Genomic DNA, 25,560 nt, shown 5'->3' with positions numbered 1-25,560 from the left:
CGAATCACAGCTGTTCAATCGGCGCTGGAGGCAGCGGCCGCGAGCCGAGCGCAGCTTGCCGAGGAGTGGGCTGTGCGTGTGTGAGAGAGCGAGTGAGAGAGAGAGGGTGCTGTTCTTTTTTTCCCCTTTCCCCTCCTCTTCCTCCTCCTCCTCCTGCTGCACTCTCTCCTTCCCGGCCTCCCTCCCATTTCCCAGCGCGATCGCAACTCTGCACACAAAAAGCAGCAACTGCAACCAGCCGCCCTTCTCTGCTGAGCAGCAAAGCGAGCGAAAAGTTGCTCCAGGTCGCGAAGGGAAGCCGGACTTACAAACCAGAGACTGAATCTTAATCCTTGCAGATCGCTCGTTCCCTCCGTCTCTCCCTGCGAGGAGAAGCAACGCGCGCGCACGTACGAACAGCTCCGAAGGATTTTCCTCCCTCCTGCATTCTTCCTTTTCCAAAAAAAAAAAGAAAATCTGCTGCTTTTTTGCCAGCGGGTTTCTGGCAAGCAGGAGAAACTGACAGCTCTCTCTCTCCTTGCATTGCATCGCCTGCACCGTTAGGGCGAAGGAGAACGAAGAGCCGCGGCCCCGGGGGAGAGAGAGAAAGAGAGAGAGAGAGAGAGAGAGAGAGTCTCTCCGGCTCTGGCTGTCTCCGGGACTTGGCTTGGCTGCGGCGAAGCGGCGGAGAAAGTTTCTTCCGGGCTGGCTGGCAGCGCGGAGGGTTGGAGCGTGGAGTGAGCCGACGAGGCGGTGAGATCCGTCCTCCTCCTCCCCGTCGTCGCCGTCGTGGTCCCCTCTCCTCTCTCCGGCGGGAGAGGAGGCTCTCCCCCCCGCGGAGCCCAGCGCGATGGCTGGCGAGCTGAGCATCGGCCCCGAGCTGCCCACCAGCCCCCTGGCCATGGAGTACGTCAATGACTTCGACCTGATGAAATTCGACGTGAAGAAGGAGCCCCTCGGCCGAGCCGACCGCTCGGGCCGCCACTGCACGCGCCTGCAGCCCGCCGGCTCGGTGTCCTCCACCCCGATCAGTACCCCCTGCAGCTCGGTGCCGTCGTCGCCCAGCTTCAGCCCCACCGAGCAGAAGACGCACCTGGAGGACCTCTACTGGATGGCCAACAGCTACCAGCAGATGAACCCCGAGACGCTCAACCTCACCCCGGAGGACGCGGTGGAAGCTCTCATCGGGTCCCACCAGGTGCCCCAGCAGCTCCAGGGCTTCGAGAGCTTCCGGGCCGCTGCCGCTCACCACCACCACCATCACCACCAGCATCACCATCACCAGTACACCGGGGTCCCCCACGAAGACCTGTCGGGCAACGGGCACCCTCACCATCACCACCACCACCACCCTCACCATCACCAGGCGTCGCCCACCCCTTCCAACGCCTCCAGCTCCTCCCAGCAGCTCCAGAACACTCACCAGCCTCACCCATCGTCCTCGTCTTCTTCCTCCTCGTCCTCCAGCAGCGTAGAAGACCGGTTCTCCGACGACCAGCTGGTGTCCATGTCCGTGCGGGAGCTCAACCGGCACCTGAGGGGCTTCACCAAGGACGAGGTGATCCGCCTCAAGCAGAAGAGGAGGACCTTGAAGAACAGAGGCTATGCCCAGTCTTGCAGGTACAAGCGGGTCCAGCAGAAGCATCACCTGGAGAACGAGAAGACCCAGCTCATCCAACAGGTGGAACAGCTCAAGCAAGAGGTCAACCGGCTGGCCAGAGAAAGAGACGCCTACAAGCTCAAGTGCGAGAAACTGGCCAGCAATGGCTTTCGAGAGGCCGGATCCACCAGTGACAACCCGTCTTCTCCCGAGTTCTTCATGTGAGTCCTTAAAAAAACAAAAAACCCCACCAGCCAACCGAGATATGTTTCTCCCCCTCCCCTCCCCCAACCGCTCCCCAGTTGTCGTCCCCCCTCTCCCATCCTCTGACATCTCCATCCATCCTACCCTCTTGAGCTGAGAGTCAGAAGAGCAACCGAGGGGCCTGGGAAGGGGGTGACGCGTTGGCCTGTGTAATCCGTGACTCTGCTAATCTTTGCAGATCCTTGTCTTCCTCTAGATGAGCTGCGAAGATCCAAGCGGGAGGGGAAGGGTCGCAACTTTTTCATCTTAATTGGCCAGAGAGAGACAGAGATGTGTAGAAGAAAGAGAGAGAAAGAGACAGAAAGACACAGAGAGAGAGAGATGGGGCGGAGGGGGTGGGAAAAGGACTGTTTTAAACAAACACACACAATGTTTTATACGAATCGGTTGCTTGCTTGTAGAACTTTAACCTGGACTTTGCAAAGCAAAACGATGGGCACTGGACAAGCCATCTAGAATTACCTGCTTTGGAGTGGTTGTTGTTTTATAAACGGAAGGAAGAAAACAAGAGAGAAGGGAGGAAAATACCCAATTTACCTGGAAAAAGAGGAGAGGACAATATATGCAGACTCCTCATATATTGCCTGCCTATGAGAAAGTGACAGAATTCAGATGGGACGTTGCCATGCGAGAGAGAGGGAGGGAGAGGAAAGAAAATGAAAACTCCTCGGTTTTATTGCCTGCTTGATTATATAGGGGATAAAAATACGGAAAAAATCTGCATTAAAAATATTAATCCTGCATGCTGGACATGTATGGTAACTTCTATTTTGTACCATTTTTCTTGTTTAAACTTTTCGCATGTTGTTGATCATCGATCATATCTTCTTCTTCTGTTCCTGTTCGGTTTTTTTTCCTTTTCTTTTCAATGAGTGAGGAAATGTCACGAGTATATATATAAAGCCCTCTTTTTTAACTGCTCATGCAACTGTTTCTCTATATTTCTTTTAAAAATAAATAAATCTGGGCTCATTCCACCAGGAACTTCTCCTGGGCATGTCCCTTTGGAATGAACAGGGCTGCTCTTGGTGGATTGGGCCCCCTGTTAGCTTGTAAATATATATCAGCCATATCAACCGGCGCAGGGGGCAAATCACAATAACATTTCAGCAGGCTGGCTTTTGATGGTTTTGGTCGTTCTTTAGGGAAATAATAAATTTACACACACACACGAGAGAAAAGAGAGAAATTCTGGGCATTTTGCATTCAGAAAGCAACTTTGTATATTTGGTGCACTTTGAAAAGCTGTAACTTTAAAAAAATGCTTTTAGTTTTCATTTTGGTTTTTGTTGGGGCAGAAAAAATGACAAGCCTAACCTCCACCCCAATGATATTAAATATACTCTAGAAGTTAACTCTTCCGAAATCAGCGGAGTTGACCTCCCGATCTGCGCGGTTAGAAAGGGCCAAGTTTGAATTAAATTGGACTTTACTTCCAAGTATGTGTCGTGGTGTGTCCTTCAGAGACCGAAAAGGAAAACAAGTAGCCCAGGCAGAATATTATTAATGTGTGACAACGCTTGGATCCCGTGCTGGGTCTTCACCGCAGTCCCCGGTAATCTTCCGTTCGGGCTACCTGAATTTATCAGACACTCAGGAAAAGTAAGAGATTTTACAACTTGGCGATTACTTCTCCCCGCCCTCGCAAGCCCCTAGCAACAATTGGCCGCTTCACTTCTTAACGCTGAGAGATGCGAGTCAGTTTCAGTGGCTGCGTCCCGCGCAACTCACGTGCTCGCGCTCTGATTGGAGTTAAGTTAATCAGTGTAAGAGTAGGAATAGATTCTGAATGCATTAAAAAAAAACCACACCTCTTTTATTTTTTTAAAAAAATATTGTTTTGGAGGCAGACACTTCGCTTTTTCAAGTATATTCTTTTTTGCAATATTTAATCTGCTTCTTCATGCAGCCAGTGAGAGTTTAGCCAAATTTCTTCGCAAATGCTAATACTGTAGTTAATAATCTGGAGTCTTATGGGTGTGTTTATTACTTTTTTCTTCTTCTGGTGTTTTTTTTTTTTCCTCCTGCAGGTCAGTAAAAGGATTTTATGTTGCACTGACAAAAATACCAAAATGAAAACCTTTATTTTTTAGTTTTCTTTTAGGGTTTGCTGGCACTGCTGGCCGGATGCATTTTAAGTTTGTATTAGTTTATAAATTAACAGTAATACCAAGAATCGTGAAAAATGAAGAGCATGGTGCTTGCCGTTTTAAATATTGTGGATATTAATAGTCATGCATCAGAAAAAAAATACCCCTCTGAGCTTTTTGGGTTTTTACGGATTCAACTGTGTTGAAGTCGCAACATTGCAGCAGCAGAGAGAGAAAAAATATTGTTTTTATTTCATGTAAACGTTCTGAAGGGATCAATTTAAAATCCTGCTTATGATATGAAAAATATTAAAAAAACACCTCTTGGTCTTATTGTAGTTTTATTCAGACTGGTTTCTGGTTTTTGTTTGTTTATTAAATTGTTTCATATTTTTGCTTACTAATATCATTGAAATGGCATTTTCTTTGGAGGGGGTACATCTCTCACTACTTGGGGGTTGAATTCTCTCCCTACTTGGGGGAACAAGACATTTGTGACTGTTATTATTATTTGGGTCCAGATTCACCAAATCAGGGGACTGCTATAACTCTGTACTTCCAGCCCGATCCATTATCAAAATTTTTCTTTAAAAAACCCTAACAATAACATCCTGCAGTCTGAGAAAAGATGATTTTCTCGGAAGTAAGTTTTAATGTTAAAAGTGTTAAAAGGGGATCTCTTCCACATAAATGCCCTAAGATGGTAGCCTTAGTCCCAGACACTTAATTTCAGAGGCAGCATATATATATATCACTGTGCTTTAACCTGTATATGATAGATCAAGGTGAGGTCAAACGATGATTTCAGCCATATCAGTTGCACCAAGATGTGCTTTAGTCTTCATAATAGTCTAGTTTGTCTGGAACCGAAACTCTCATTTCTTATTCTAAAAGCATTTAACTTGGAAGGGAGCATCTTTGATTTTAATGAGAGCTTCCATGGAAAAAGTGTTCCTGCTCAGGATAGAACATGGAAGCTTTCTGGCTTGCTTTAGTCCAACCTCTCAGCGTCCTTAAATGAAGGGTCCACAGCATTAAGGGGGGGGGGGAGGGAAAGATGCCAAGACCACGTCCTTCTGTAAAATGGACAGGCCTCGATGGAACTTTGGCCTGAGCTCAGCAGTAAATCCCCCTGGTCTCAAGCCACCCAGGGATCGGGAACTTTTCACTCTTTGGAAACAGCACAGGCAAACAGATCAAAGAGCCCCAAACTCTCCATGCGGCTGAAAATAGTTGCTTTTTTCAATTGGACTGAAACCCTTCGGCCTGTCTTACTGCCCCTACACACACACACCCACACACCCACACACACACCACACTACCCCCCTCTGTCCAATGACACAAAACGTCGAAAGGGTTAAACGCCAACACACACACACACACACACACACAGAGAGAGAGAGAGAGAGAGAGAGAGAGAGAGAGAGAGAGCGCTAGCTTCCACACATCTCCAGTTTCACACCTAAGAGAGGCTGAACCGAGTCTGAACTGAAATGCTCGGGCCTGACAGCAAGGCAGCTCCGAGGGCTGGTGAAGGAAAGGCTTGCAAGCTTCATCACATCAGGCTTGCGGAGGAGGGGTGTCTCTCAGGTGTGGGAAAGGGACCTGCGGCGATCGTGCTGAAACAGAGGCCCAAGAGCTTAACAAAACGTTCGAGATGGGCCTCGTTTATCTGTGTGTATATACAGAGCGCCATTCCGGTTCCCCGGGGAGGAATGGGGGGGGGAGAACCTCTTTCTTGTTATTATTATTTATTATTATTTATTCAACAACCCGCACCCTCCCTCCCTCCCAGGCAAAACCATTCGTGAAACAGAAAGCGCCTAGCGGAGCAACGCTGACTCAGAGAGCCCCGGGGGGCTACCCCTTGGAAGCCCCCCTCCCCCCCGGATTTGAACCGTCCTTCGCTGCGTCCTCATTGCCCCACAAGTCAAAGTCACAGAGTTGTGCATTTCATGATCTAGCCAGCTTCACCTGCCTCCCACAGGCCCGTCCCTCGGTTCCCAAGAGGTGATCTTCGCCTCCGCCACTCGCCACCGCAGCTGATTCATGCTTTCACTCCTCTTCTGTTAATTCACTAAGTTTAGGTTGATGGTGGAGGTGATTAGAAGAAAAGCCAGCGGCTGCGGCGGTCGATACCCCCTCCTTCCTGATACAAACAGCTGAGTCGCCCCACGCTCAGAATCAGCGCAAGAGTGTAAACTTTTTCAAAAACAAAAACCCAACCATACAGAATTTCATTTGAACCGATTTAGGTACGCTCGAGGTGAGCCGAACCTTTCACCTTACTTTCATGGAAAGTGTAGGAAGAAAGGGGCGGCCATATACGCGGAGGTAAGCTCTGTGGGTTTTGGGGGAACACGATAAAAAAAACAAAACCAGTCTGTAACTCAGAAGCGAAGCCTCTCTGAGTTGAGCTGGGCCTGGCTTCCTGGTAAGCGCCGTCGGGCTTGCAAGCCTCAGCAGGCTGACTAGGGAGTCAGCTCCCTTGACCAGCGTGAGACAGAGAACCAGGAAACTTGAAATACACTTCCAAGAGAACGTACGTAGGATCCGGATGGCAAAAGCTTTCGGGTCTAGGCCTTCTGCTCTCAAATGACGGGCAAGTTGCGCAGGTAGGGAACTGTGTGTGTGTGTGGTTTGGTTTTTAAACAACTTTCCACTCCTTTTCAGAACTCACACTGGGAAAGACTCTTGGAAGAAAGGCCGAGATGGGGTGAGGGATCATTATAATAAGGCGTGCGTGAGAGAAGGGGGTCGGGGATCAGTTAAATGTGTGAGGAGGAGACTCCCACAACGACCGCACTTGCAAGCGGAAGACAAATGCCTGCGGGTCGATCATCCCCACCAGGCAGCGAGGGTTGTCAGTATTCGTAAGAAAAATCCCAACCCCGCACTGGCTGCTAGAGAAGGCGGAGAAGAGTCGCTGCCAGCCCGCAGGAGCAGCATGGAGGAGGAGGGCTTCATTTTTCTCCCCCTCCCCACTTGCCAAGGAAGGCACGCTCGGCCTGTCGGAAGGCCTGAGCGGAATATTGTTCGTGGGAACTGCCATCGCATATTAATGTTCTCTCATGCATGCACGGAATAAATCACTGCAGCTAATTGAGCAACAATTTTTCCCCCTCCAGGAAAACAGGCCTCAGAGAAGTACAAGGAGGTTCCTTTTGAGGCGCCCGGATTCCCATCAAATAACTGTGTCAGTGGGAAGGTTCAAGGGCAGAGGTCCGCTGCTGTAGGAAATGTCCTGGCAGCAGCACTCGGCGCTCTTAATAAATGTTAATTTAGCGGACTTTTAAAAATTGATAAAAATCAAAGTATCAGCCTCCTCTAGTTAGGCTTGTGTGATTAAAAAATGAGTGGTGCCGAGGGGGTAGGACTTTCGAGCAGAAGTCAAGGGTCCCGCTCGGGAGAACGAGCAGGAGGACCTCCTAACGTAGCGCGAAGTCATAGACATTATTATACCATCTAAGAAGGAAGGCTGGCGCAAGGACGTTAAAGTCAGAGTGTTTGAATTGCCTAACTGTAGGAGGGCTAGGAACATGGGCAGCCGCATTATATGCCAAGCCAGATCACTGGTCCATCTAGGTCAGGTTTAGTGATCCTGGGATCACCTGGGATCTCTCGCATGCAAAGTGCGTGGCACTAAGGCACAGTCCTGCTAAGATCGCTTTGTTTTTGGTAGTGTTTCCCCCCCTTTCTTTTTTTTCTTTCTTTTTTTGAGGGGCACTCAGTTTTGGGCCTGTGGCAGTGGGCGCAAGTTGTCTACTTGCTGACAAACGGAACCGGGAGAAAGCAGGCACATCTTGCAGAGATTCAGTTACAGTATACGGTAACTCCGACCTCCGCAAATGGGACAGAGGGCGAGTTTCTCAGGCTACAAACCTTGAGGTTCCAAGGCTATCAGGACACGTTGATGTACGCAAAACAGCGACTGACTCTCTCTCTCTCTCTCTCTCTCTCCCCCCCCCCGTTTATGTAGAGGAGGCTAAACGTGCACGCGCACGCGCGCACACACATACCCCGACTGCAACTCTATGCACCATTGCTCGGGAATAAGGCTTACCTCGGAGTAAGCATGCATAGAATTGAAGCGAGGCGCACATTCTCTAGGGGGCTGTTTCAAAACAGACGCCCCATCAAGGCTGTTTTGAGATCAGAGGGGAAGTGAAACTTCATGCTGAAAAGGACGGAGGAGGATTCCCCCCCCCCAGCTGCTCTACAAATTTCACAAGCTTTGTTGCTATAAAATCACATACAAACACACCATGAACACTTGTGGAAATTGGGGAAGTGACCCTTAAAAAGGAATTTAAACATTCGCATTTTATGGAGACGACCTGGTAGCTTTAGCAGGAAAGAAGGAAACCCAACGCAGCGAATGTGAAATGCTTGCGTGTGTTTGTGTTATTGGATAGAAAGTGCACCAGAAGTAATTGCAGAGAGATGGGGTGGTGATGGGGAAGAGAGCGCACTAGTAGAATGGATGTCTGATCACAGGGACCGGATGCAATAGATAAGATGCAGCTCCCAACCTGAGCATGTTTAACTCAGACGTAAGCCCTACCTTATCTAATAGGGCTGACGCGCTATTGAGCAAGGCCACTGAATTCAACCGGGCTTGCTTCTCTGAGTAGGCATGGTGAGGTTTGCGCGGGATGTATGTATGTCAAATGGCAGCCTAAGGTTTCTAGTGGCGCAGCTATGGCATGGGAAGAGACATACAGACTCAAATAGACAGCTGTAGCTGACACAAGATAGGCAGACGCCGCTGTGTACAGACAGACAGGCTCACAACTCGGAATACAGACACGATTAGGGTGGGAAAGATATAGTTGAATAAAACTAGGGTGGTTTGAAAGCGCGGGGAGGTGTTATCCTATCTGAGGTTTCTCTCTTCCCCCCACCGCACCCGATTTTCCTTGTGTGTGATTTTCCTCTGCACAGAAGAGAAGCAGATGAATTCACTAGCAGAGCAAAACTGCAGGCCGCCTCTTCTCGCCCTCTATAGAAAAAAAATAATCACAGATTTCCTGCACCGGGAGAAGTTCGGCCTTTCCTCTCGTTGCCTGGCCTGGAGTCTCTAGCTGGGTTGTCCACCGTCTTTTCACTCAGCCTTCTCCACAATTTATTCTCTCTCTCCCTTTCTCTTTCTCTTTCTCTTTCTCTTTCCCTCTCAGACTGGCCTAAGGGCATTCCGGTAGACAGTATTTTCTTTCAGTATGTCTCGATAGGTTCTCAGTTCAGAAGAACAGTTGACACAAGCATCAGCTGGAAAGAGGAAAGCGCAATTCTCTCTCTCTGTGTGTGTGTGAGAGAGAGAGTGTGGGGAGAGAGAGAGAGTGTGGGGAGAGAGAGAAAGTATGCACACCTACCCACACAAGGGCCTGCCCTTGGGCCCAGTGCTTGCTTTTATATTATTAAAAACCAAACAACTACGATACGTTCCGGATTAAGCTCAAGCTTTCAACACCCACTGCTGAAACTCCACGCATGTGATGGAAGCTAGAGATGGTAACTGAGGACTGAGGGGAAGGCGCTTTTTGCACAAGCTCGGGAACGCACGGCAGGAATACGCAATCTGAACATAAGCCTCGGGGACGATTCCCATTAGCTTGTTAGCCTCACACACAAAACCTCCGCCAATATTTCCAAGCAGCTTGCTTCCACCTTAGACGGGCTGCTGATCTCAATGAACTCTCGGTCCGAGGCATCAGATCTCTCCTTAAGGACTTCTTAGCCCCCTGTTCCCTGCGCAGCTTGACCCACGCGCGCGTTCATTTCCTCTTGGCTATTGATTGACAACAAAAATAGGAAGTGTTGTGCAGAGAGGAAGAAAGTGGAGTAGACAGGGAAGCATTGGCCAGGGAAAGTAAGATGCAAAGGGCGCCATGCGGTAGTGGGTGCGAGGGAAGTGAAGGGCTCAGTCACCCCCTCCTTTGTTTCAGATCACCACGCCTAGTGGTGACATCTCAAGAGCACTTGCTCCCCGGTTATTCTTATGCGGCACACTAAAGTAACCTTCCCCAAGGGAAGATCAAGGAACTTTGCTACGAATTTTGTTTCTCTCTTCCGCCCCTTGCAACCTGAAAGGGGACCTCTGAGAGGAGGAGATCTACGAGTCCCTCCAGAATCTTTATTTTGAAGAACTGATGTAGGAACATAGGATGTCAGACCACTGGTCTCTACCCTGACCGGCAGCAGCTCTCCAGGGTTTCAGACACGGGCCTCCTCACAGTCTTATCTGGAGATGCCGGGGACTGAACCTAGTACCTTCGGCATGCAAAGCAGATGAGCCACGGCCGTCCAATGAGCCACGGCCGTCCCCTGTAGCTCTTCCCCTAGATTCAGGAAGGCAACGTCACCAGTCCACAGAACGCGGAATAAAATGTCCCAAACATTCTGTGGGAGACGCATTGTATAATGGTCTGGAGTTACGATTTAGGACCCATAAATTAAAGGGGGATAAAGCCTCATCCAAGCTCTTACTCCTGTATGCAGCCGCAGCGTCAGACCTGCTCCAACGCTGCAATTGAACAATAACACATACGAAGAGCGAGAGCGAGCCTTGGCCCATGTGCAGAGTTCTGCCACTAACCGTAGCCAAGCCTTTCTGGGGATTAATAGTAAGGATCAAGTTTCGCTGAGCAGCATATGTAACTTCCACGCAGGCTTCAATCTACGAAAGACACACACACACACACACACACACACACCCCTTCTCGGTGTAGAGATTAAATGCTGCCTGATATGGCCAACAGGCAAGCCATATTTTGCTGTTTTTATAGAAGCCTTCTTTGCGCAGGGAAAAGAGCAATCGTGGTTATTACTGTTCTCCTTTTATATATCAGAAACTGGGGCCAAAGAAAGCAAATTTTCCTCTAGTCCGAGGTGTGAGGAGCAATGAGCGATGCAAAGGCTTGTGTTGTATTAGCCTATTGCATCTACAAAGGCATGACTATGCAGTGGAAGACAAGCCTAGTAAACGTGTTTGTTTACTAGGAAGTATGTCCTGCTGTTTTCAATGGAGCCAGCTCCCAAGTAAGGGTGCACAGGATGGCGGTCTTACAGCCCCAATCCTTTTACTCAGAAGTAAGTCCTACTCATTTTAAGCGTTTATCCTGATTTCCCAGGGCTGCTAGCCTATGCGCGCTTTTCTTAGGAGGACATCAGCGGGTACTATCTCTGAGTAAGAGCACATATGACCGGGCTACGTAACTGGGAATCTGGATCAGCGCCCCTCGTCTTTCACGTCGCCTTTGGAGACGAAATACTTTATAGCCAAACTTTTCCACATTAGGAACTAAGCCCTGTAGATCTCAGTGGAGTGTTACTCTTGAGTAAACATGCATGTGGCTCAGGCTGCACACAGGAAGCATTACAGGACCCGATCCCGGAGTCAGTGCAACCTTCCCCCATCCCGAGGTGGGGTTGGGGTATATAGTTCCTGGCAGAAATACAGCTACGCACATGCTGATTTCCCACTTCTTTCTTAAGGCACTTGATTTCACTACCGTTTTGCAACGAACACGTGTCTTCCACTGACTCGAGTTCGAATCCCACCAACAGTTGTCACTTAGTTCCATTCATTTGCATCATGGTCCGAGATTCCTCCCCTCACCCTAGCAAAGCTTGATTGTCCCTAATCCAATTTGCCTGTGACCTTTTCTTTTTCGATATTGTCATTGCCGTGAGAGCTGCATGCATAAAAAAAGTACAGGAGGTTTGAAGGCCGTTCAGGATTTGCAGCCTCTTCCAAATCTGGCGTCTGATTCTGTTCCTCCTGCATTCTCGAGGTGTGGTGCAGCCGCCGCTGCCGAGACCCCTTCAGTGCAAATCAGATTATTTTGTTTGATCTTCTAGTTTTGCTGGAGCTATTGCTAACCGCTGTAGAGAGATTTGCATTGCTCCGGGTTTGCTCTCCCTGCAGGGCAGAGAAGGGAACGACTAACAAGGTTTTGCCCCAGAATTAAACAAGACGAGCAGGAAACACAACGGGAGATCGAGATGGAAGGGGGGTGTAGCAGATGATGCTTGCGCCTGGGACTATAGAGGATCCCACTGGAATCATTTAAGGCAGGCCTGGCTCAGAGTCAGATCACTTTTGGAATTGGGGCTTAGCAAATATATATACACAGAGAGAGACTTGTGAATGAGCTCCACTGGACTGAGTGTGACTTAAGTCCAAGCAAGCCAGAATTGGATCCGGCCGCAAGTTTATGCGCTCCTCCTTGGAAGTAACTTCTATTGAACCCAGTGGGGCTGCCTTTTACATATGCACAAAAACCTGCTTTATGGCTGCAATCGTTTTGTACACTTACAGTGCATAATATTTATTTTATACGCAAGGAAATCTCACATAGAATGATTGGAAGGGACCACGAGGGTCATCTAATTTAACTCCCTGCAATGCTGGAATTTTTTTCTCCCAACGTGGAGCTTGAACCCACGACCCTGAAATTAAGAGTCTCATGCTTTTACCGACTGAACTATCTTGTTGCAGTTAATGGGACTTAATCCCTGAGAAGTGTGTGCAAGATCGCAGCCTTACTTGGCAGTAACCGCATTAAATTCAGTGGGACTTCCGAGCAAACGGGCTTTAGAGGTGCACGAATGGGTATGCGTGTGTGCAACTAAACCTAGTCCAACATGACTGATACTCAGAGTGGATCCACTGAAATCAAAGGACTTGACGTTAGTCATATCCAGAGCAGACCGACTGCAACCATTGATTTCAAAGGGTCTACTCTGAGCAATTCATTCGGATCTTACCCCCGATTTTCGGTGTGTGTGTGTGCTCACCATAAAAAACTCCGCAGGAAAACCTCCCCCCCCCAGATTCCCGTCTGATCAATTTTTGCAGTCCAGTAGATCATGCACAGTACTGGTTAGCCTTGAAGGAGCCAGGCTGGCAACATCATTAGGATGAGCTGGGGATTGCGAGATAACCGCTCCCATCTGTGTTTTAGGTTTTAATGTGATTTTTTAAAAACATTTTTTTTTTATAAAAAAGATATTTTAACTTGGCGAAACGCCCGCATGTCGCTCGAGCAAGCTGGTTCCGCGGGTTGATTGACAGCGCAAGGTCACCGAGCTCTTCTGGGCGATGGGTGTCAAGTTTCAAGAGCAGACAGATAAAGCTGCCGGAAAGCTCTTTTCTGCCTCCCCCCTCCGCCCTTTCCCTGCTTCTTCTCGCCTTGTTCTTTTTGGCATGGCGGAAGAACCCTCTTCAGACCCAGAAAGCAAGGACAACGGGCACTGTGCATTACCTGCGCAGTTTATGCGTAGACCTTGCTTTTTTCCTGCTTAGCTGCGACACTGCGAAAAGAAGGCTTTGGTCAGGTTGACCAAATCCCAGCCGAGCTGTAAAGCTCAGGAATTTTGTCTCCCACCTTTTAGAACCAGGGGCTTGCAAAGTTTCTGGGGCTTACAAGCAGCAGTTGTAAATGTTTCAAACACAGCAGGTAAGGTTTAAAAAGTTCAGGTCCATTTTGTATATTTAAGGGACGGATTTACACCCTCCCTTAAATACATCAAGGGTTCAATCCTATATAGATGCCTGCTCAAAACCATGTCTGACTACATTCAGTAAGGGAGCACATTCAGACAAGGGGGTTTATAATTGCAGCCCATCGCCAATAAATGAAAGAAGAAACTTAACCTTTATTTTTTTTTTACTACATTTGCTCCTCTCCCTCCCCCCCTTATGGTTAAGGGTAGCCTTAGGTTGTGTGTGTGTAAGTGTCACTGAACTCAGTGCAACTTACTACTGAGTAGATAAGCATGCAGTGGGATGCAGCAGAAACGCCCCTCCCCCTCCAGGAGGGGACAGAAAGGGGAACACATGTGGGCAAATAGTGTCTGGGGGGGAATATTAATGACAGGAGTTCGTTATAACAGGGGAGGGTAAATTGGGGGATGAGCTCCTTGTTGGGGGGGGTGTGGTTGCCCCCTGGCCCCCCTGCATGGTCCATGCATGCATACGTTTGCACTGCACAATTTTTCCTTTGACTATATACCTCCATGAATTAGTCTCTCTCCCTCTCCCCGCTTCCATTCCAATACATTCTGTAAGGTGGACTTCTAGAATGCAACACTGGCTGGCTGTTTTATATAAGGCAGAGGGAAGGTTTCTGTGCTTGCTTTTCTCGCCGTTTAGAAAGGCACCTTAAATAAATGATACGCTCCTTGGACCAAGGCAGGAGCAAACCTTCTGCACAGCTGTGCTCTTGGAATGGAGGAACCCTTTCTATGCTGCATGCTTTCCTCTGCACAGTGGCAATTCAGAAGTGTTGAAGGAATAGAAGAAGGATATACAGCAAACCCATGCTTGACAATGATTTCCTGATGTTTCTGCTTCGCACGGCCACAATTAGAGTAAGTGTATTGCAATTACAGAAGAGGAACTCATATGTAAGGCAAAAGGTACTGACACAGACTCCCCTCTCCTTTCTCTCATCGCTTTGCTCAAGCAGTTAGGAGCAGCTTTTAGCGAGAAAGATCTGCCCTTTGAATGTATTTTATCCCCCCTTTTAAAGTTTCATTACTTCTCTCAAGCTCCCCCCCCCATGCGAAATGTGATGTTTCCACGCTCTGTACATGTGCTCCCTTAAAAGATTTGTTTAGCTAAGGAAACCGCTGCTAAGCGGCGAGAAAGGAATTAAATGTATAGAATGATAAGCTGCTGCTAAGACGTATAAGAACACTTAAATTAATAATAAGGACTTGTTCTGAGGCAAAATTCAATTTTGCTTCCTATTATGCAATCTTTGCATGTAAAGTTGCTTTAATGCAAAATAGCAGCTCATCAAAAATTCTGTTTTATTGGTATCAAAAATTTATGATATCCTGAGGCATGAGGGGCCAGGGCGCAAGGTAGGCAAGCCATGTCCTTTTAGCAAGTTTAGTGCTTTCTGAAAAGCAATGTATTTCAAACTTGGGGGGGGGGAATTATTCCTGAGATGAAGGTATGGTGGTGGGGAAGTTTCAGTTGTGGTAAGGCTGCTTGCATGAGAAAGCCACTGAATACTAGCAGTCAGTAAGCCAAATATATTCTTTCGGCAGAGTTCAGAGATGTCACAGGCAGCTGCTATTATTGGTTGGAGAAGGAAGAAAGGGGTCTTCTGAAGTGTTACTGGGAAATCTTCAGTTTCCCAGCCTATATCAACAATTGTATATGCTCTCTGACCCATTTATCAGCAAATATGAATGTCTGTACAAATGTATAAATGCAAGGGGCCAGACCTAGACTTGCTCATGCTAAGAATGGGCCCACTAAAATCAACACGACTTCTTAGTCATAACTAATTTGTCCTATTCATTTAAATGGGTCTACCTGAAGCACAATTAAGTCTGGTTCCAACCAAAGCTGTCCAAAAATGAATTTGATTTTTATTTATTTATCTTTATAAAAAAAAGCTTCACATGCTTTTCTGTGCTATCTTTATTTCTCTCTTAGTACCATGCTGTAAAGCACTGTGCAAGAAAACCTCACAACACACTCTCAACAGCCTCATGAGGGTAGGTAATCAATATAAGAATCTAATCGTTTTGCTGGTAGATTTAAGCTGATAGTGGCTCCTTCTAGCTGCAGGGGGATCCATGGAAAAAGTGAGCCTGGAACCCTGGTTTTCCATGTAGTGGAGCAAAATGAGTTGGGGGAAGGCCTGCAATGTTCTCCAAAACAGTAGGCTAGTTTCTACACACACTCCCACACCCCTCACTGTCCTCCAGACAAAAGGCGTTATCAGAGTCCAAGGACACATTCCTGCCAGGCGAAAACAGTCAAGGACTGTGGCCTGGTGCGAGTTTGTTGTGGCTAAGGATGGTTGTGCATGTGATGTGGGGAGAGTCCTGAAGGCCAGGATCCTCAACTCTGGTCTAATGTGAGAAATGCTGATTCAGAAGTCTATCTAGAAGCCAAGCTTTCTGATCAATGCCCTCCCACCAGATGTCAAAGAGAACAACAACTACCAGACTTTAAGAAGACATTTGAAGGCAGCCCTGTTTAGGGAAGCTTTTAATGTTTGATGGACTGCTGTATTTTAATATTTTGTTGGAAGCCGCCCAGAATGATGGGCAGGGTATAAATACAAAATTATTATTATTATTAAAGAGGCACATGGAAGGGCAGCTTGTCAACACACTGTGGTAAGGAAACACAGTCTGTGTATGCCCAGAGATAGTTCCATCTTTATTGCTTCTTCCAGTGAGCCATGGGGATTTGAAACAGTATCTGATGCTCAGCTCAGAAAGGTGGCCTTCCATTCTGCACTGCACTCGCCGTAATAGCAGAATTAGTGGTGGAAATGGAGTTTGGGCTGCTGAGAAACAAGAGGAAGGCATCCCGATGTTTACAGATTTGGTTTTTTTAATCGAACCCTGCCACAAATAAAACAGAAAGAGACATTCCCATGCATCCCAAGAACCAAATAGCACTGAGTATGCCCAGTGGACACAGGTACCAGTGAATGCCAGCTAAATAAGAAAAACTGAAGGCAGGGTGGGGTGGGGAAAATGAAAGGGCAGTTGGGCTGCTGGAACTCCCAACAGCTTTGTGTCTCGGAGGGTGGCATGGCTGGCTGGCTGGCATAAACAGGAGTGCTCTATTTAGTGGAGGGTGTTATACGGCAACATTTTGTTCTACTTTTAGCACTGGGTGTAATGAAATACTTCTTTCTGTTGCTCTTTTTGTCTGACAGTTCTAAGTAAAGACCCCTTTAACGGCAGACGTACAAACACCACACATTTGTTCTGGGTATCTGCTGCCCAGTCAGCTGATCTGGATATCAGTGGTGCTGATCAGTGGTTTGGAGTGCCTGCGTCCAGTTATGGGTCCAGGGACCCCTTAATTGACCCGGGTGCTTTGTTTGCTGGGGGTGTTCCTAGGCAGAACTTCATGCATATAGGTAGGCAGGTTGCTTGGGGATCAACAGTTAAATTGTATTCTGCCACATGCAGATAGAAGTAGAAATTTCAGAACTAAGAAACTCCTAAGTGATTCACACATAGTCTGGGAAATCAGCTTTCTATACATTGTTGCTATGACTATATATATATATATATATATATGCTTTCGTAGATTTTCACGGGTACAGGAATGCAGGTTTTGGTGTCTTCGGGTGTCTTCCCGTGTAAGAGTCGGGGTGTCTGTGCGACGTTTCGACGAGGTCTCACTCGTCATCTTCAGGCTGGTGCTTTCGGCTTCTTGTTACTGGAACAGAGCAGAGTCTGGTGTTTGAGCTAATCCAAAAAGAAACACCCCCCAAAAACCAAGACACAGAAGAAAACAATGGCATGGCCCTCCTTCCTTATATCAAGGGCACTACAGACAAAATCAGCAAAATCCTCCATAAACACAATATCAAAACAGCCTTCTGCACCAACCAAAAAATAGCCAATATCCTCAGAAACCCAAAAGACAAAATCCAGCTGGAAAACCAAGGGGTCTATGAAATACCCTGCAAAGTCTGCCCAGCCACGTACATTGGACAAACAAACAGACGAATAAATGCACGTATCGCAGAACACAAGAATGCCGTCAAAAAAGAAGAAAAAACTTCCTCTCTTTTCCAACACATGAAAGAAACAGGACACGAAATTAATTTTGCAGATTCCAAATTGCTCTTTAACATGGAACATCACCACAAGAGAATAATCATGGAAGCCATCGAGATAGAGAAACACCCTCACAACATGAACAAGCGTGACGACACGTCCCGCCTGCCAGACATCTGGAAATTAGCCCTCCCCACAAAAACCGACACCAGAACCAGAGGCACACAGAACGCCGTCACCAATCAACCACACCAGACCCAAACCCAGACCCTCTCCACAGACATATTACAGACTCCATCCAGTAGCCAAACTATAGTGGCACCTCCGGATGCTGCACCCCCCTGCAATCCCTACACAGATCTGGCTGGCACAAGGCACAAAACCATAGCTCGCCCCTATACACGAAGCCAAGCCAGAGCACAACTAAATGCAGCACAGCCATCTTCTCAGAAAAACTCTTCACAAGCTCAAGAGGTCAAGACACGAAAGCTTTAGCAACTAATCTACACTTAATGACCCACCCAGTGATATTCAGAATATCACTCATGAAATCACCCAAGATATCCCTCAAGTAATTAAGGAACAAAAGAAGAAAAGGCACACTAATCTAGGAACTTCCTCTCTGCCCAGAACGTTGGAGGCTATACACCACACCCCTCAACAGTATTTATAGGAACTCAAACACCAGACTCTGCTCTGTTCCAGTAACAAGAAGCCGAAAGCACCAGCCTGAAGATGACGAGTGAGACCTCGTCGAAACGTCGCACAGACACCCCGACTCTTACACGGGAAGACACCCGAAGACACCAAAACCTGCATATATATATATATATATATATATATATATATATATATATATATGCTTTCGTAGATTTTCACGGGTACAGGATTGCAGGTTTTGGTGTCTTCGGGTGTCTTCCCGTGTAAGAGTCGGGGTGTCTGTGCGACGTTTCGACGAGGTCTCACTCGTCATCTTCAGGCTGGTGCTTTCGGCTTCTTGTTACTGGAACAGAGCAGAATCTGGTGTTTGAGTTCCTATAAATACTGTTGAGGGGTGTGGTGTATAGCCTCCAACGTTCTGGGCAGAGAGGAAGTTCCTAGATTAGTGTGCCTCTTCTTCTTTTGTTTCTTAATTACTTGAGGGATATCTTGAGTGATTTCATGAGTGATATTCTGACTACCACTGGGTGGGTCATTAAGTGTAGATTAGTTGCTAAAGCTTTTGTGTCTTGACCTCTTGAGCTTGTGAAGAGTTTTTCTGAGAAGATGGCTGTGCTGCATTTAGTTGTGCTCTGGCTTGGCTTCGTGTATAGGGGCGAGCTGTGGTTTTGTGCCTTGTGCCAGCCAGATCTGTGTAGGGATTGCAGGGGGGTGCAGCATCCGGAGGTGCCACTATAGTTTGGCTACTGGATGGAGTCTGTAATATGTCTGTGGAGAGGGTCTGGGTTTGGGTCTGGTGTGGTTGATTGGTGACGGCGTTCTGTGTGCCTCTGGTTCTGGTGTCGGTTTTTGTGGGGAGGGCTAATTTCCAGATGTCTGGCAGGCGGGACGTGTCGTCACGCTTGTTCATGTTGTGAGGGTGTTTCTCTATCTCGATGGCTTCCATGATTATTCTCTTGTGGTGATGTTCCATGTTAAAGAGCAATTTGGAATCTGCAAAATTAATTTCGTGTCCTGTTTCTTTCATGTGTTGGAAAAGAGAGGAAGTTTTTTCTTCTTTTTTGACGGCATTCTTGTGTTCTGCGATACGTGCATTTATTCGTCTGTTTGTTTGTCCAATGTACGTGGCTGGGCAGACTTTGCAGGGTATTTCATAGACCCCTTGGTTTTCCAGCTGGATTTTGTCTTTTGGGTTTCTGAGGATATTGGCTATTTTTTGGTTGGTGCAGAAGGCTGTTTTGATATTGTGTTTATGGAGGATTTTGCTGATTTTGTCTGTAGTGCCCTTGATATATACTCTGTTCCAGTAACAAGAAGCCGAAAGCACCAGCCTGAAGATGACGAGTGAGACCTCGTCGAAACGTCGCACAGACACCCCGACTCTTACACGGGAAGACACCCGAAGACACCAAAACCTGCAATATATATATATATATATATATAAAATAAAGGGTATAATAAATACGGTATATAAAAATTATTCTGGAGCTACAAGTCTAAGCAAAGACAGACTAAGCAGAATCAAGCCTTCATGATGTTTGTTTCTAACCTACTGACTGTCTTATTTCCTTCTTTATCATTCAGAGCTCAGTTTAAAAATTGCTTTATACATTGTCTTGTCCACACAACAACCCCCATGAGAAAGGTTACTATTGTTCTTATTTTGCAGATGGGGAAACTTGCTGAAGGCCATCCAGTGAAACCATTGCTGCGTTGGGGAGAGTGTTTTGGATGAACTTGGCCCATGGGATTGCACTAATTTCCTCTTTACAGCATGTGGCTATTAGGACTCTATTAGTGCCCTGCACATCATGGTGACCAAGAACCAGGAGAAGAAGCTAAATGGACTGCAAACCTACTTGAAGAGCATGCTGAAAAATGGCTGAATCATCAGCCATGTCTTCCTCACTTTGGATCCTTCTCCCATTTTGGGGTTTCTCCATTCACCCCCCTCAAAGTACAATGTTATTTTCAAGGACAAGTTCATTTCAGACTCTGGATGGGGGTACCTTTTGTAAATTTCTCCCATGTTAAAAAAAAAAAACAATAATCAAATATTTGCCTCCCTTCTCCCCACCAAAAAAGTGCACCAGGGACAAAGATTGTAGACCAGCCTGCTGCTGGCAGGGCTAGTTTTGTATGTCCAGAGGTTTCTTTCATTTTTTTTTTTAAAAAAGAATACAAGGGAACATTGTTTATAACTGTGATTCCCCCATTTGTATTTGAAGTGTTACACTCCATTCTACCACCTCATTACACCACCATCTCATTCGGCTACATGGGCAGACCAGGCCTTAGGCAAGTTACTTTCTCTCAGACTCAGTGTCTCCCCTCAATTCTGTAATATGGGGATAATGCTTGGTTGTTAGGCAGGATTGCTGAGCTGATGAATGTGTAGTGCTTTGAACTCTCTAAGCACTATATAAATGCTATTATTAGCACAAAACACAAAGACACAATGTCTTCCGTCCACTCCAAAATATACCTGATTCACAATCTCTAATAAAGGTGAATCACAGGTAAGAATTGTGCATCATTTATAAAATGCAAAGAGCCAGAGTTGAAGCCTGTCTTGAAGCCAGATTGTATGACGGGAATAAACTCTGTTGTTAGAAAGCTTAATGATCATAATGGTGAATGGAAGACACTTTGTACGTGTTTCAGTGTGCTCTTGTCTTGATTATTTATGAATGTCTATGATGCAGGTATAAGTCCTGACATTGAAAACAGGTTCTGAAACTAAGCCTGGTGAGTCTTAACTAAAATTAAACCCAGAATAAGAGTTAAATTTGCACTCAGAAGAAGGCTGTGTAGTAATGTCACCCAGTTCCATAATTTATGAAGCAATTTGGATCACACTTAAACATAGCAGACTTATCATCTTGTCTCTGGAATAGAATTTAAAGACATTGTTTATAATAAATCATTGCAACTCTACATCTTTTGTCTCTTCTTTAATCTGTATCCAGTTGTACTTTACTGTAAATACATCATAATTACCGGTGTCTGGTGTTTATGTATGCAACAGCTGATAGGTGACACTCTTTTGTTTAATCGTCTGCACAGTAAGCAAAGGGTTCTCTGCTGCAAATAAAAAATCAAATCAAATCAAAGATAAATGTGGTACTTGGAGGGTTAAACAAGGTCTCAGAATCTGAGTAAATATTTATATGAAGTGCTCAAAGAAGGGAAAGGAGGGGCAAAAAGCCCCTCTCAATATAACTAAATATAAATTACAGAGCTTTATATTAGCTGTCAAATTATTCTAGCTCTTGTATTCAAGTACTTGTTCCACTGGTAATGCTACATGCGACATGCAGGTTTATGCCTTGTTGCAAGGCTTGGCAAGTAATTAAACTAAATTGTTTGGAGGTTTGCAAAGATTTATCCAGTCCGTGGAAGAGACAAGCAACCTGTTAACTTGACGGTTACTGCAAGGGCATCATTCTCCATCACCACTTAAAGGCAGGAATGAAAGCAAGCAAGAAAATGGTTTGTCTGTACTGAACTGCGCATGTAACATCAGATCCTTCATCAATGGCCTATTTGGGACAGAGACCGTTTCCTTTGGTTTGAAAAGAAGGAACAAGATATACTTGTGGAAATGTTAATAAAGCTGAAACAAATTTGACACTCTCTGAATACAGGTGTCAAATTTTCATTCAATGAGTGGGACCTACCCAAAAAAAGAGAGAGAAAGTGGTGTGCTCTTGTTCAGGATTCCAGCTATAAGAAGAGCTTGCTGGATCAGGCCCATGGGCCATCAAGCAGGCCCATTCCTAAATTTTATCCACAAAGCAACAATGTGAAGTAGATTAAGCTGTGGGAGAGTCATAGGTCCACAGTCATTGAACAAGCTTCATGACTTAGCAGAGGGCTGAAGAACCAGGCTCTGTACAAAAATAATCTACGGCTTCCCAATGACAGACTTTTTTTCTTCATGTGGGAAAGTTCCAGAACCTATAATTCCCACCCATAATTCCCAGAAGCATGGCACAATGGCTGGGCAGACTCCAGGCTTGAGGGATCTTGAGTCTTCTCAACTCCAGTGTGATGTAGTGGTTAAGAGCTGTAGTCTCATAATCTGATGAACAGGGTTTGATTCCCCGCTCCTTCACATGCAGCTGCTGGGTGACCTTGGGCAGGGGTCTGCAACCTTTAAGACAAAAAGAGCCACTTGGACCCGTTTCCGAAGAAAAAGAAGCTGGGAGCCGCAAAACTCGTCATTATAAAAATAACTTTTTTGTCACTTTTTTATTATTTCTTCGTTTGACCTCTCAGAATTACTCCTCCTCATAGAAATAAATGTTAAATTAACAAGTTACCTTTTGTGTGTGTGTGTGTGTGTTCTTCACTCCCCTTCAAAACAGTGACCAGTGTACATGCCCCTTACAATGTAGTGAGCGGGCGGGAAGGTGACGTCGAGACGGTGCGTGACTAACGCATGCACCACCCCCATGCGACGTCACAGCCAGTACAGCGCCCGCCACAGTGGGGAGTGTCGGGGCGCACAATGCGCCTCCTCCCCTCCCCTAGTATTCGCTCCGGAGCCGCAACAAAGGTGTAAAAGAGCCACATGCGGCTCCGGAGCCGCGGGTTGCAGACCCCTGACCTTGGGCTAGTCACACTTCTCTGAAGTCTCTCAGCCCCACTCACCTCACAGAGTGTTTGTTGTGGGGGAGGAAGGGAAAGGAGATTGTTAGTCGCTTTGAGACTCCTTTGGGTAGTGATAAAGCAGGATATCAAATCCAAACTCCTCTTCTTGTTCGCCCCAAACAGGGTCAGAGCTTTTATAGAATCATAGAATTGTAGAGTTGGAAGACACACCAAGGGTTGAACCCTCTGCAATCACAGCTAGAGAATTCCAGACAGATGGCCATCCAACCTCTGAACCTCCAATGAAAGAGAGTCTGCCACTTTTGGAGGGAGTCCATGAACAGCTCTTACTGCCAGAACGTTCTTCCTGATGTTTAGTAGGAATCTCCTTTCTTGTAACTTGAAGCCATTGGTTCAAGTCCTACCCTCCGGAGCAGCAGAAAACAAGCTAGCTCCATCTTCCATGTGTTGGCTGTTTGAAGGTGGCTATGATATCACGAGCCAAGCTGAGGTAATTGTTTTAATCAGGGACTGTGTGTGTGTGACTAATTGCCCCAACTCCTCTGTCTGCTTACCTCCCACTTCCTTGCCCTGGCTACCCACTCAGCTACCACTGGCTATCCACTCAGCAAGGCTCTCCATCTCCCCCTCCTCCCTGCCTTGCTCAGTGAAAGGCCTCAATGAGTCCCAGCAAAGTGGCTAGGCCAGGTTCTCTGCTGCCATGCTTCACCTTTACAAGTAGAAATGCTGTTGAATCATAGTAAAAAGCAACTTTTTTTAAAAAAAGAAGAAGTTTACTTTTAACTAAGTATGCCTGGAAAAACTTTCCCCTGATCAATTTTGAGATGCGGTAAAATTGTTTTTGAAAACCCCAACAAAAGCCCTATTCAGAAGGAAGTTGGCAACTCTATGTAGTCAACTCTAAGTTGTTCTGTAAACCACTTGAGACCTCTGGGTACAGGGTGGTATATAAATTCAATAAACAACAACAAACAACAACAACAACTATAATAGTCCCTAAATTGAGCCCAGAGCATAATGTGAAGACAATATTTTAGTCTTCACTTTTAGACAAATACACACACTTACACACATACAGATATATATATATATAAATTTTGGACAAATATATCTATTTCCGGCGATATTACGATTTTGCTCACTTATTTCAGAAGCTGTGTTATATTGCGTCAGACCATTGGCCAATCTAACTCAGTACTGTATACCTCAGGGGTAGGCAACCTAAGGCCTGGGGGCCGGATGCGGCCCAATCGCCTTCTCAATCCAGCCCACGGACAGTCTGGGAATCCGCGTGTTTTTATAGGAGTAAAATGTGTCCTTTTATTTAAAATGCATCTCTGGATTATTTGTGGGGCATAGGAATTCGTTCATTTCCGCCCCCAAAAATATAGTCCAGCCCACCACATGGTCTGAGGGACGGTGGACTGGCCCACAGTTCGAACATGTTGCTGACCCCTGGTATACACTGACTGGAGGCAGTTCTCCAGGCCAGCTCTACCTAGAGATGCCAGGGCTTGAGCCAGAGACCTTTTTGCATGCTGAGCAGTGGCTCTGCCACCGAGTTTTGATACAGCTTCATTCCCCTAGTCCAGACGCCAAATTAACAGGGAGTTGTGCAATGCCCAGCCAGCCTTCCAAAATCATCCGGGAGGCACTGATCTGTCAAGGACTGAAGACAGACGATCCAACCAACAGGATGGGGTTAATTAAATTGCAACCACTATCTGCCTCTGCTTTGCCCCACCCATGCTGTACATACTGCATGGCAGAGCGGAAAGAGCCTTTTAGCTAAAAAAACCTTTAGCCCCCGAGGAAAGGGTGTGTTTGTTTCTCTTCTGAACTAACAACTCAACAGCTTCATTTCAGGAGCAGCCTGGGTTTTGTTGAGCTACTGTGGTTAATGGAATGGCTGTACCCTTTGCAAATAAAGAGATGCTTAGTATTGGGATGGCTTGATGAAGATGATGCTTCTCTGTTAATTAACTGCTGGGCCTGTTGAATTAATGGGATTCCTTGTAGTCTCAGCTGATGTCTTTAATTGCTTTATTTCCCCTCCCTTGCTCTGGTACTGCAAGGTTTTGTTTCTTCCATATTGTATTTGCTTTTCCCTCTGAGTTCCTCAGGCCGGAATTTCTTATGTTCTCTTACAGTGCTAAGTTGCCCTCTCTATGAACAGTTAAAACAGCAAAAAGTTCACTTCCCCTCGTTTGCTAACTTTTTCACAGGCCAAGGCCTTCTTTCTCTCCCACAGGGCATGCCTGCTAGGGGAAGCCAATTTTAAGTATACATTGCGGAGCAGGAGTGGGGAAGTTCAGGCTCAGAGGGGGTGGCAGCAGATATGCGGCCCTCCAGTCCTCTACATCTGGCCCTTCAGACTCTCTGCTGGTTACACTTCTGCATCAGCTATACCCTCTCTTTCCCCAGACCACTTTACTTTGTATCACCCTTGAGTGTTGTTGCCTGTCTGGAATGTGTCCCTAAAACAACAGCAACAACAACAACAAAACAATTGTATGTAACTGTGATTATAAACATCGATGATGGGTGAGTGGGAAGTCATTAGTATTATAGAATAAGGATTATAACTGTTGAGTGATACAATGTAACTTTGAATCTTGAAATAAAATAATCTTGAAAAAGAAGAAAAGAAAAGAAAAAGAAAACCTGAAGAAATCACCTTCCCCTTTCATCCCCTCCATTCTGCAGACATATAGAGATTAAAGCAATAAGAAATGAAATCACTTACTTCTGGCAAGAACTTGTTGATCTGAAGGCATAGCTTCTTCTTCTTCTTTT

At 46.3% G+C, this 25,560-nt stretch overlaps 1 protein-coding gene across 4 annotated transcripts; it reads left to right on the top strand.

Moving 5' to 3' along the window:
* MAFB (MAF bZIP transcription factor B) lies at positions 1 to 21,084 on the top strand. 4 transcript variants are annotated; one of them, XM_082227687.1, is made up of 3 exons: positions 1 to 1,800; positions 15,389 to 15,450; positions 19,817 to 21,084. In XM_082227687.1, the coding sequence occupies exons 1-2, from the start codon at positions 830 to 832 to the stop codon at positions 15,399 to 15,401; spliced, it is 984 nt and encodes a 327-aa protein (XP_082083813.1). In that variant the 5' UTR covers positions 1 to 829; the 3' UTR covers positions 15,402 to 15,450; positions 19,817 to 21,084. The 4 variants fall into 4 exon arrangements, with proteins under 4 accessions (XP_082083813.1, XP_082083811.1, XP_082083814.1 ...); XM_082227685.1 differs by lacking the exon at positions 15,389 to 15,450; XM_082227688.1 differs by lacking the exons at positions 15,389 to 15,450; positions 19,817 to 21,084 and adding an exon at positions 2,245 to 4,277.
* Positions 21,085 to 25,560: the final 4,476 nt, after the last annotated feature.

This window comes from Podarcis vaucheri (genome assembly GCF_965113315.1).
Source record: "Podarcis vaucheri genome assembly, chromosome: 6".
Taxonomy (NCBI): domain Eukaryota; kingdom Metazoa; phylum Chordata; class Lepidosauria; order Squamata; family Lacertidae; genus Podarcis; species Podarcis vaucheri.
Note: the sequence above shows the minus strand (reverse complement) of the source record. Positions and strands in the feature narration are given on the sequence as shown.